Source organism: Ruditapes philippinarum, unplaced genomic scaffold (assembly GCF_026571515.1).
Source record: "Ruditapes philippinarum isolate M1 unplaced genomic scaffold, ASM2657151v2 ctg5304_1_1_1_1, whole genome shotgun sequence".
Lineage (NCBI taxonomy): Eukaryota > Metazoa > Mollusca > Bivalvia > Venerida > Veneridae > Ruditapes > Ruditapes philippinarum.
The window spans coordinates 43,594-57,156 of record NW_026866754.1 but is presented as its reverse complement, the minus strand read 5'-3'; the positions used below and the strand labels follow the sequence as shown (position 1 = coordinate 57,156).

At 31.5% G+C, this 13,563-nt stretch overlaps 1 protein-coding gene and 1 long non-coding RNA gene across 2 annotated transcripts; both read left to right on the top strand.

The window, feature by feature from the left end:
• Positions 1 to 3,580: 3,580 nt before the first annotated feature.
• On the top strand, positions 3,581 to 5,208 carry LOC132733566 (uncharacterized protein K02A2.6-like). The gene is made up of 2 exons (XM_060720223.1): positions 3,581 to 4,252; positions 4,756 to 5,208. The coding sequence occupies exons 1-2, from the start codon at positions 3,581 to 3,583 to the stop codon at positions 5,206 to 5,208; spliced, it is 1,125 nt and encodes a 374-aa protein (XP_060576206.1).
• A 6,597-nt stretch (positions 5,209 to 11,805) lies between these two features.
• LOC132733565 (uncharacterized) lies at positions 11,806 to 13,282 on the top strand. Its single transcript, XR_009626182.1, has 3 exons — positions 11,806 to 12,380; positions 12,929 to 13,006; positions 13,183 to 13,282. It is a non-coding gene; the product is annotated as an uncharacterized LOC132733565 (long non-coding RNA).
• The last annotated feature ends 281 nt before the right edge of the window (positions 13,283 to 13,563 follow it).

Genomic DNA, 13,563 nt, shown 5'->3' with positions numbered 1-13,563 from the left:
CTTTAAGTTGTAGTTCTTCTCATTTTCACTGCATGCTTACTTTATATCATACCATGAGAAAAGTATTTAATGCTTATTAAGTCATAATTTATGGCGTACATTTACTCTTTTACATTTTAAGATATTTAATCCCTGGAACATTAAGGTTTACTATACAGTGGATGATGAATACATGCACAATCTAAAATTATATCCTGAGGACAACTCGAATCATATTTCCATTTACTTGGAAATAAAAATTGAGGCTTTGATGACTGGTATGTTTGTTTTGTTTATCATTAAGTCATCAATTTGTTAATTAAAGCAAATGTTAATTTTTTATTTTAAATTAATTCATTTAATAAAATATGATTTTATTATTCTATGTACATTTGAACATTCAAACAATTTATCGATTCTACCGATTTGAATTAAAAAAACTTATATAAAATCCCGCTATTGATCCAACTTTTACGTATTTGTATGAAACTTAATTTGATATTTTTCAACTAAAATCTGAAATCACTTGTTTGATTAGACTCTGTGAACACATTTACACTAAAAAATCGACATGAAATATCTTGTCTAAAATCTTTTTACCACAATTTCTTTCTTTAATTGTAAAAATACTGTGTTTTTGTCTGGATTAATTTGGGTTGCCAACTATCGAGAGTCGCATTTAATTAATGAATGTTAACCTTGATTTTTTAATATTGTGGTTATTATAATATAAATACAATCAAATTTCAGTGACCGATCTGAATTGCAAACTGACATATATTGCGCTAGGTTTTGCTGGATTATGCGTGATACTGTGTTTTGGACTTATTTTGGCTAAAACCCGGCATGAAGGTACGTATACTGACAGGAACGTATCTAAAAAGTCCGAATGATATCAGTTGATTCCTTTTGACACTTACTTAAAAAAAACAACCCGTCTGTATAGTCTAAGAACAATATAAAAAATAATTTTTGGTAAAAGAACAAATAGAAAAAAATATCAATGTATTTAGATAAAGATATTTAACAATAATAATAATAATTATTATAATAATATAATAATAATATTAATAATAATAATTATAATAATAATAATAATAATGATGACGACTGTAATATATTGACTCGCTATTGGTCAGCTAGTATTAGCCACTAGCTGATAAGCCCCGCCTAAATTCACCTGGCATCACCTCTATGTAGTATCATTTGTAAATAGATTTAGTAACCAGACGGCTGCGTTGTTTAATCTCTCTACCCATGCTTGTCCCGTCACTATGTAATAGCAGACATTACATTGGCGACGAGGATGATTGGATAATACTTTTCACTAGTTTAATTAATTCTAGAGGACTTGTTAATAATAAGTTCAGTGATAAAGTTATTGTGGCTATTTTCAAGAATATAGGATTTATATAAATTATTTCAAGATGGCATCTTTTGAACTGCCAACGCCACAGCCTTTCAAAGTTATTGGACAAAGTACAAACTTATCCAGTTCATGGGACAATTATATCAAACGTTTTGAATATTACATACATGCAGCCGGAATAACAAAAGACGAAAGAAAAAAAGCTCTCCTATTACATCTGGGAGGAGAGGAATTACAAGACATATATGAGACATCAATCCGTCAAGAAAATTCTTAAAGCCAAACAGTCAGGGATTTAACTCATTACTTTAATCCAAGGAAAAACATAGCATATGAAAGACATAGATTTAGACAGGAAAAACAACACTCAGATGAAACTGTAGACGATTACATTAGAAGACTCAAACAACTCTCAGTATCTTGTGATTTTCCAGAAAATACAGCAGACGACATGATTCGCGATCAAATTATAGAACATTGTACGTCAAAAGAATTAAAGATCAGATTTCTACGCGAACAAGACCTAACATTAGAAATAATTCAACATATTGCCCACACAACAGAACTTGCAAACTTGCATGCCAATGAAATACAACAGTCTACAAGAAATCAACACAAATTAGATTATACCTATCAAGATGATGTAAAACATGTTAAACACAAACCAACTAGACAGCGGAAGCAGTACCAGCCAAGAGCCAGACCAGCACCAAAACCGACACAATTCAAGAGCTGCTACCGTTGCGGAGGAAAAGGTCATTCTGGTCACGAATGTCTTAAATCTCGTAATATTACGTGTCGTAAATGCAACAAGCTTGGACATTATGCGAACATGTGCAAATCTCAAAAAAGCCACGTGCATTACGTAAATGATCATCAAGAAAATGTAAGTGTACAACAAGACGAATGTCTATTCAACATAACTTCAAAATGTCAGTCACCATATGTGCAAGTTGAAATAGAAGGAATTAAATGTAAATTGCTCATAGATTCTGGAGCTAGTGTTAACTGCCTAGATCGCGCAACCTTTAAAAAAGTAAAAACAAAATCAACATCACTTCACAAATGTCATTCAAAGATCTACCCTTATGCTCAAAAAATACCTTTGAAAGTTCTTGGAATTGCAGAAATGAAAATGAAATTAAATGAAAAGGAAACAAAAATAAAATTTCACATCATTGATAAAGAATGTACACCACTATTAGGACAGCAAACTGCAGTTGATCTAGGATTACTTAAATTCTGCATTAACAATGTGAAAACAAATCAAAATAACATGGATAATATTTTATCGGAGTTCAGTGACAGATTTCAAGGATTGGGAAAACTCAAACTTTCCAGCTACAGCTACATATCAACAAAGATGTTAAGCCCATTGCACAGCCAAATCGCAGAATACCTTTCAAAATGCGACAGCAAGTCAGAGTAAAAAATTAAGCAACTTCTAGATTCTGACGTCATAGAAAAAGTTGAAGGTGCTACACCATGGGTGTCACCCCTGGTAATTATTCCGAAAAGTAATGGAGACATAAGAATTTGTGTAGACATGAGACAAGCAAATACAGCAGTCGAACGTGAACGGTTTTCAATGCCGAACATTGACGAAACACTAGAGGAACTTAGTGGAGCCAAATTCTTCACTAAACTAGATCTAAACATGGGGTATCACCAGATAGAACTCGAACCACAATCAAGAAAAATAACAACATTTGTCACAAACGATGGAATATATCGCTATCGCCGACTTATGTTTGGAATTTCCTGTGCTTCAGAAGTCTACCAACGTATAATACAACATACTCTTCGAGACATACCGAACTGCAAAAATATTTCGGATGATATATTGGTATATGGCACAACAAAAGAACAACATGATGCCACATTGCGTAAAGTTCTACAACGCCTACGAGACAAAAACCTAAATCTGAACAAAAGTAAATGTGAATTCTGCAAGACAACCATCACATTTATGGGTCACACCCTCACCGCTGATGGACTCATGCCACATGATGACAAAATAAAGGCAGTGCTAAATACAACACCACCAAAAAATGTGAAAGAAGTTAAATCTTTCTTAGGACTGCTAAACTACTGCTCGAAATGTCTTCCCAATTTCGCAACAATTTCGGAACCTATCAGAAAACTAACAAATAAAATGTTCCATTCGACTGGGAAAAAGAACAGCAATCTGCGTTTGAACAATTAAAATCACTGATAACAAGTGCAAGTGTCATGGCTTTCTACAACCCAGAAGCTGAGACAACTCTAATGGTCGATGGCTCACCATATGGTTTGGGTGCAATTTTGGTTCAAAAACAAAATGATGGACATTTAAGACCTGTAGCATATGCAAGCAGAACACTAAATGATGTTGAAAGGCGTTACAGTCAAATTGAAAGAGAATGCTTAGCAGTAACTTGGGGGATAGAAAAGTTTCACACTTATCTGTATGGATTAACCTTTAAAGTAATTACAGACCATAAACCGCTAGTCAACATTTTCAAGCCAACACACAAACCTCCAGCTAGACTAGAAAGAATGCTTTTGAGACTACAATGTTACAAATTCAACATCGAATTTCAATCTGGAGCATTAAACCCAGCTGACATCCTCTCAAGGTCAACGTATAGTCAAGAAAAATGTGAGATATCAAATATCACAGAAGGTTACATGGATTATGTGTGCGAAAACGCCGTGCCAATGGCTATGACCTTAGATCAAATTGATAAAGAGTCATCTCAGGACAAATTCATTCAAGAACTAATCAAGTGCATTCAGCATGATAAATGGCCGAAAAATCAAGATTTCAAGATTTTCTACAAGATACGCAATGAACTGTCGGTACATAATAACATTGTGTTACGGGGAAACAGAATTGTAATTCCACAGGGACTTAGGCCAAAAGTATTACATATAGCACATGAAACACATCAAGGCATAGTGAAAACAAAGCAAATGCTAAGAGAAAAAGTTTATTGGCCTGGCATTGACAACGCAATTGAAATGCTGATTAAAACGTGCTTCCAGTGCCAGCTAGTCTCAAAATATGATAAAGATAAGATCAACAAGGAAAGGCGGCGTTCAATGAGCGCAACCCCCATATGACCCAGCAACAAGAACCAATGGCAAGGAGCCCAGGCGGACCCCAAACATAAAAAGGACAGGGCAACCACACGTTAATCATTAAATGATAAATGATTTGTAACTGATTAGGAATTCAAAGAAAATAATAATAGGCCCACAAAGGGGAAGGGGACAGGAGACCGGGGGAAGGGGGGGGGGGGTAATCAAAGAAAAAAAAACTAGAGGCAATGGGGAAGATACTTACCGTAGACGAGAAAACAACAAGGGACACAAGCAAAAGTGTCACCAAAACAGTATGAAACAACATAGACATACATTCTGAGGAACACAGTGGGGCGAACCCGCCACGACAACTTCCTATCACGCCAACCGAATTACCAGAGACACCCTGGCAAATTGTTGGGATGGATTTAACAGGACCGTTCCCAGGGGGAGAATATATTCTTGTAGTCATAGATTACTACTCTCGTTATCCAGAAGTTGAAATCATGAAATTAATCACTTCAAGGTGTATCATTCAAAGACTTATGAAAATATTCGCCACACATGGACTTCCGTCAGTGATTAAAACGGACAATGCACCAAACATGGTATCTCAAGAAATCACAAATTTCTTCACTGCAAACGGAATAAAACACCAACGTGTTACGCCTTATTATCCACAAGCAGCCGGATTGGTAGAAAATTTCAACAAAACAATAGCAAAATGCGTTAAGACTGCTAACAATGGAAAGAAAAACTGGCGAACAGAAATCTACAAATTTTTGATGACATAAACATATCGAACAACCCCTCATGTATCCACAGGATCCGCACCTGCATCCCTATTATTCAACAGAACAATAAGGAATAAAATATGATAAACAAGATCAACAAGGAAAGGCGGCGTTCAATGAACTACCGCACTTTGAAAGAAAGAAAAATGACACAAAAGTAAGAAAAATGGACTCATACAAAAAACAAAACATGAAGAAATACGCAGACAGGCAGGCAAATACTCGGAATATAACATATAAACTTGGACAGAAAGTGCTTATTCTAAACAAACATCAAGGAAAATTAGACTCAAAATGGAATAATGAAATATACACTGTTATTGGACAAACGGGAAATCAAGTGAAATTAAAATCAAGACACAATGACATTGTGAGAAGGCACATCACTCAAATCCATCCATTTTATCAGAGATAAACTGTCAGACACATTCTCAATGAAAACAAACTGACCATAGACTAACCATTAAACTAAGAAAATTAATGACATGTTTCAGGAAATGATTACTTTAAATTAAATAGCAATAAATGCTATCATTCAAACTGCTAGAGAAAACATTAAGATTAATCAGTGTAACATTATTTCTGAGACTGTTTACAAAATGTCTAAACTTTATTGCTCTGAAAACTTCATGCGTCTTAGATAAATGACCACTATTATTTACAAATGACATGCTAGATTATGTTCATGATTATAATGCTTTTATTTCAGGGATTTTGAGTTCATGAACTTTTTAAACTACTTGCATGTTATTCTTCTGAGAAAAAGGCGGATGTAATATATTGACTCGCTATTGGTCAGCTAGTATTAGCCACTAGCTGATAAGCCCAGCCTAAATTCACCTGGCATCACCTCTATGTAGTATCATTAGTAAATAGATTTAGTAACCAGACGGCTGCGTTGTTTAATCTCTCTACCCATGCTTGTCCAGTAACTATGTTATAGCAGACATTACAACGACGATGATGATGATGAAAAAATAATGCATTACATAAAATAGATATCTGGTGTACGTTTCAGTTTTACCTTTTCGTACTTCCAATCATTGTGTAATCAAGTTACATACTAACTCTGTAGCAAACTAATTTGTACCTGGTATTATCGTTATATGTGAACAAAGAATTATGAGTTATATTTGTCGAAAAATATTCTATTTTGTTTTATGACAGTTCTGACTAATGGTGGATCATGTGATGGTTGTAATCAGGCTCGTCAAACGGTTCGTTTATTGAGTTGTCGGGGTTATCAGCATGCTCTGTGTCTTCAATGTTTCAGACGTTGTCAACACTGTCCCGTGTGCCATACGTTGATAAGGGCATTCATTTAGAGTTTAAAAACCCATTCATTTCAAGACATGCTTTTCCCAAAAAGATGTTCAGTGGATTTTTTAATTCGTTGATTGTATACAAATATAGAAATGTCATAATAAAAAATGTACATAAAACTAAATAAGATTTCGATGGAACTTAAATTTGTGGATTGACCTATCAACGAAAACCACAAAAAATTAGTGATCCACGAATAAAAATGATTAGGCACATGGAGTTATAACTTCCGAAAGAATTCATTTTTAGTTAGAGAATAACAAAATGCAATATGTTTAAATGATAATGACAGTCATGAAATATTGTTTTCACGAATTCAAAATTTTATCTTCATAAATTCACGAGTTCAGTCCTTTAAATGATATCCTACATTAAAAAGAAGAAGAAGACTAAAACCAGTCAGGAATCTTTTGTTAGCTATAACTTGGATCCTTTATTTTTTATTGTTTGTTTTTTGTTGTTGTTTTTTTGTTTCCTTGTTTTGTTATTGTTTTTGTTGTAAAGTAAAATAATATAACTCAAACCACAACATCATCATTGCTGTGAAAGTACATTTTATTTATGTGAGCATATACAATATCTCTTCTGACCCAGCGTTAACGCTTTTTGTAGTTAATTGTTAAAATGTTTAGAAAATGAATAAATACCAAACAGTAATGTTCAAAATATTACCAATTCCTGATTTTCTTAATCAATTCATTGTTAATATTTTTTGTATTAAAATTAAATGTACATTACAAAATTACTACATTACTTTTAAGACATTTTGGGTAAAAAAAACAACTGCTAAATACATTAATGTTTATCATGAGAAGTTTAAATGTATCATAAACAACCAACAAGAGCCACCGCCGGGCGGGGGCAACGCTCGACTTTTTACTTTTTCTAAACGCAAACATAGAAAGGTTTGAACATATATTGATGTTTCCTTTTTATAAATTTAGTTGGTCTGTCTTGTCACATTAGTTTTGTTTATATATTTTGTATATATATGAATAGAAACATTAAGCATATTTCTAAAAATAGCAACAGTATGCAATTTCTAAAAATAGCAACAATGACGCAATTTCTAAAAATAGCAACAATGACGCAATTGCTATAAATAGAAAAAATGACGCAATTTCTAAAAATAGCAACAATGACGCAATTTCTAAAAATAGAAAAAATGACGCAAATTCTAAAAATAGCAACAATGACGCAATTTCTAAAAAATAGAAAAAATGACGCAATTTCTAAAAATAGAAAAACATGACGCAATTTCTAAAAATAGAAAAAAAATGAAGCAATTTCTAAAAATAGAAAAAATGACGCAATTTCTAAAAATAGAAAAAAATTACGCAATTTCTAAAAATAGAAAAAAAATGAAGCAATTTCTAAAAATAGAAAAAATGACGCAATTTCTAAAAATAGAAAAAATGAGGCAATTTCTAAAAATAGAAAAACATGACGCAATTTCTAAAAATAGAAAAAAAATGACTCAATTTCTAAAAATAGAAAAACATGACGCAATTTCTAAAAATAGAAAAAATGACGCAATTTCTAAAAATAGAAACAATGACGCAATTTCTAAAAATAGAACAAAAATGACGCAATTTCTAAAAATAGAAAAAAAATGACGCAATTTCTAAAAATAGCAACAATGACGCAATTTCTAAAAATAGAAAAAATGACGCAAATTCTAAAAATAGCAACAATGACGCAATTATATATACATGTATATATATATGTATATATATATATTTGATATATATATATTTATATTTGATATATATATATATCTATATATGTATATATATATATATATATATATACATGCATATATATATATATTTATATATAAAAAAGTATGTTTTGGGAAATGCACAGTACAAAGTTCTTTAATTTTTTATACGTTTATTTCTGTTATAAAAAATTAAAGAACTTTGTACTGTGCATTTCCCAAAGCATACTTTTTTTATACATGAGATCCACACAAGGAATCGAACTTCTTTTTTTATATTTATATATATATATATACCTACATATATGTATATATATACACACACACATTTATATATATATATATAATACATATACTATACATACACACACACCAATAAATGCACAATCTGAGAAAATTCAGTAATATAACCTTCAAGGTCAAGGTCATTAAAGAGCCCAAGCAAATTTGGGTTTGATAAACAACAAGGTCTGGTCCTTAAGAATGTTCTGTTATAATATGAAGTTTTATCCCTTCAAAAATAGCAAAGTTACAGTCAGTTACTGCCAAAACAATGAAAATTTCAATAATTTGACCTTCAAAGGCAATGTCATTAATGAGTGAAGTCAAGGTCTTTCGGTATATTTTTAACAGTTATCTTTGAAGATTATTATGTTCAAGTTTGAAGACAATCCATTCAAAAATAACAAAGTTACAGCCAATAATAGCCAAAAAAATGAAAATTTCAATAATTTGACCTTCATAGTCAAGGTCATTGATGAGTGAATGTCAAGGTCTGACTTGTTATTTTTAAGGGATATCCTTGAAGATTATTATGTTCAAGTTTGAAGACAATCCATTCAAAAAATAACAAAGTAACAGCCAATAACAGCATGAACAAGCAAAAATTGGACTTTTAACCTTGAAGGTCAAGGTCATTTATGGATGAAGGTCAAGGTTAGTGTGGTCTACTGAAAGGTCTTGTCCCAAGGGTTGTTGTGGCCAAGTATGAAGACAATACACCAAGAAATAAAAAAGTTATGATCCAGGTACAAGTTTTCGGACGGCAACGGCAACGGAGACGGCAACGCCGACCTGACTATAACAATACCTCTACTTTTTTTTTTTCAAAAAAAAAAGTCGAGCTAATGAAATGCTAATGACAAAATGATTTTGGGTTATAAATCTATAAAGAACTTCGAAGTATGCATTTAGATAGTAAAATACGTGTCAGTCATCTGTAAAATTTGGTATTATTTAAACATTCCAAACACCTGAATATATTGGTATGATTTAACAAACATTTCCGTCCTATATCTTTTGAGAATAGTACCGTAAAAACAAAATTACTGACAAGTTCAACAGTTACATGATAATGAGCTGCTAATTTCAGGAACACTCAAAATAACGTACATTTCTCTGCCTGTTTTGTAACAAAGACATGTATAATTTGATATGGAACTAAGAGAACATAGATGGTATCTTGTTTGCAAGAATGGGGGAGTTTCCCACACGCTACTGATAAGCGGAAGTAGTAAATAAGAGGTATACAAACTACGGCCACTTGATGTAAACACAGAGATTAATAGAAAGTTTCAGAGTATTTTGACTGGTCAGTTGTTAAATTAAAGAAATAATTAATTACCAAAGGGGCTTCAGCAGCAGAAATAAATGAAGATTTTATCATTTTATATTAAGGTAATCATATTTAACAAATTGAATATATTACATTAAATCTTAAACGTATACCGGTAAACTGCTTTATTTTTCAACTGTACAATGTAGACAATGTAGACTGAATAACAGTATGAAAATGATCTTGGATAAATAATCAACACTTTCCTGTTAAAACTTTTAAAAATATAATGCCTTTACATACATTTTATTTACGAAGAAATAATTAAAGTGAATTATACAATATGTTTGATAATTATAATCTATTTTTGTATATTTGTAAATTTATGATGCTTCAAATAAATATAATCATATAGCTTCAAATTTGTTCTTTAGTAAATAAAATGCATCTAGTTATATAATTTTTAACAGATTGGAGACGTATGACAGAAATTTAGACTTTAAGGGAGAACCCATTCTGCTACTGGGCCATTAGCTCAGTTTTACATACTTTATTACATGTATAAAGGCAAGATGTACTTGTATGTGCATTAAAACGTGACATAATCATGATAATGTGTGTCTGAAATAATAAAATCTTCACATTATATATCTGTCTTTATTGATAATGAGTATCAATACGTATTGTATAATTCATTATATTCCATTTTAGTATGTCAAATCACTTAAATATTTTCTACAATCAAGCTAGTTTGTCAACAATTTAGAATCATGAAACAAACGTATAAAATATGTGACCCCTGTTTAATTAAGTTCTGATTTCAGAATTTTCAATTTCTTTGCAAATCCTATTACCCGTTCCACATATGTATCAGTTTTGATGCTATGCACCTGTCTCTGACTACAGGCAACAAAAAATTACTATTACTATGTAAAATATATTTTATATAGTAAACGGGTGCTGGATAGTAATTTTGTTCTTGATGATCAAATAAAATACGTAAGAAACACGTTTAAATTATCAATTAGTTATCCGGCTGCAGCCATTCCGAATGCTACGGACTTTATACCATTCGCGTTTGTCTGAGACAGCGCCGGCTTTAGCTTATTTCTGGCACTGACGTCAACGGCTATATGATGTAGATGTCTGAATTGTGAAGCTATAAATACCCCGGCACATGCGTTCCGTCTCTCAGTATCTGGATAGAAATTTAAAAGTAAACAAAGCCGTTTAAAAACCTTAAATGCCAGCATCACCTTACTCCAGAGTAAAATAATTATATTGACTGTTTTATTAGCCTCAGATAATTTGAAATTTCCTGACCTTCAATTCAATTATATACCGCTTGAATGTGATATATACAGAAATGCCATATAAATACTGGTTCCCATGATATTATTACTCGGATTCAATCATGAAGTCCAAGCAACTATAATTGGCGTCCGCGCCGAAGCGCAGCGCCCCTTTATGAAATGAAATCAGATTTTGTGAAAGGGCGACAGCAACTTCTCGAGCCTTTTAGTCGGTCATAATAAAAGCCGATCATTCCGATTCTTGATTATTAATTAATCCGTGGTACAATGAATAGCGAACTTGCAAACATTTTCAAATGAAATAACCTAAGCTTTTCCGTCAATAAATCGCGCTCTTCGTTTTTTTTATTTACACAGTGGGTTATTATGGTATGTTATTGTTGTACATTTATCCGAAAGCTGTAAATAGAATGATGAGTTGATGACCTAAATATTCCGAAAATCTATTTATAGAGGGATGTGCTCCTATCGGTAATTCCCGGTCTATTTTGACCGGGATTTACTAGTGACCACACGTTTATTGTCCGGTCTCTCCCGGTTTTGGAGTAGATGTTTGATATCGTTACAGAACAGAACAAATAATTTACAGATAAATAAGCTTTTTTTTCCAAAATGAATGTTTGTCAGTTAATTTGGTTACAATAATTAATGAACACAGATCAACTCTCAAATTTATTGATTATTTCCCAGCAGGCACATGACGTTGTTTCAACGTTGAAACAACGTTGAAATATGGTCGTGACGTTGTTCAACCAATATTCAACTATGGACGATCATACGGATATATAGCCTATGTATATACAACGTTGATTCAACGTTGTTTATGGTCGAAGTTTTACATTTAGTTTAATCATTATATAAACTTTTATACCACTAATTTTGTGTTATTATTCCTTTATTGAATTAGTCTGTAAGTGATTTTTGTCAGGAAAATCTGCGTTACAATCTTTATCCGTATATTCAAAATTAGCGCTGAAACAAATAAAGTTGGAAATAATTTTTCAATTTCTATTAACGCTTTAAATATTAGTTAATATGTTTTGTTGTTTGTTGTTTTATTTTTTAGTTCTTTATGAATAATATTAATTAATAAATTGACATTAGTCAAAATTAACCCCGTTTATAAAATAACGCTGGTCAGGGGAAGTAATTGTTCGGTCTATGATTTTGTTTGTTGTCTATGATTATCGTTCGTGCAAATGGTGGCGCTGTTTGGAAAATTTGAAAACAACACGATTGGCAATTTATTTGGATTTCGAAGGTATTACCGTAATGTTTTACTTTAGTTTACTGATTATTTTCTAAGATATTATTATGTATTCTTAAAATTCTACTTTAATCTACTTTATGAAATAAATGTGAGATGAAAACACGTGATTGAGTTGATTTGACACGTTTTCGCGACCTGGCTAATTGAAAGATTTGGGTTCGGTAGGCCTTGTAAGCATGAAGTTATTGATGTCCTTGGCAATTTATGATTTTACAAATCTTGTCTTTCTTTAATTTATTTTTCATATTATTAAACAATTATCTGTACTATATCCTAATTAGAATTTAATCAATTATAAAATTGAAACCAATAAAGTAGTTCGGCCCACATAATTTACGTCCCAAGACGATTCGTCAAAATATATAACTATGTTTATATTTTAGTGAAAGTATAATACAGTGTTAATTAGTTTGAAAAAAACAACAAATTATCAAGTTAAATAACAAATTTGAGTGTTAAACTTTAAAGTTTGATAGTCGTAAATTTATGGGGAATAATAAATCTATTTCTATTTTATTATATATTATTTTATATTCTAGATCCTGTTCCTGGTTGAAATTTAGAGTAATGTAGCTGTAGCCTGTATACCATACATTCAACATGAAAAGGACTGTCAGGTTTGTTAAATAGAAATTTATTCTTATTAATTTATATATTTGAATTTCTTTAAAATACAAAGTATAAATTTTTCAACTAGATTCTACTGGATATTTATCTTGTCTTAAAAAATATTATTTTCGGAATATTCGTGTAACATTTTTTTATATAAAATTTACATGTTTGTTGATTTCAGGATGCTGCATAAAATGGTCTTAGCTAGGGCATAAAATGTTAATTTCTTGGGAATATGCTGCAAGGAACTGACGGGGAGCAGTTTTTCTTACCAATCATAGGTGAGACTTTTAAATAGCTTCTTTTTAAAAAGATTTTGTTGTCTTATATACAGTATTTGCTGTCAACATGTAATTTAGCTATGTTTCAATTTCTATGCTGTTTTATGATGTAAATCTTAGAGAAAGGCATTTTAAGATAAAAACAAATCACTAAGTTGAGTAATTTTATGTATAATTTGAGATTGACCAAGTCACTTTTAACTACAAACTTCTTATTTTTATACACTTGACATACCCAGAAAGATCTAGAAGAAAAGATTGGAACATATTGTAGTTTAATT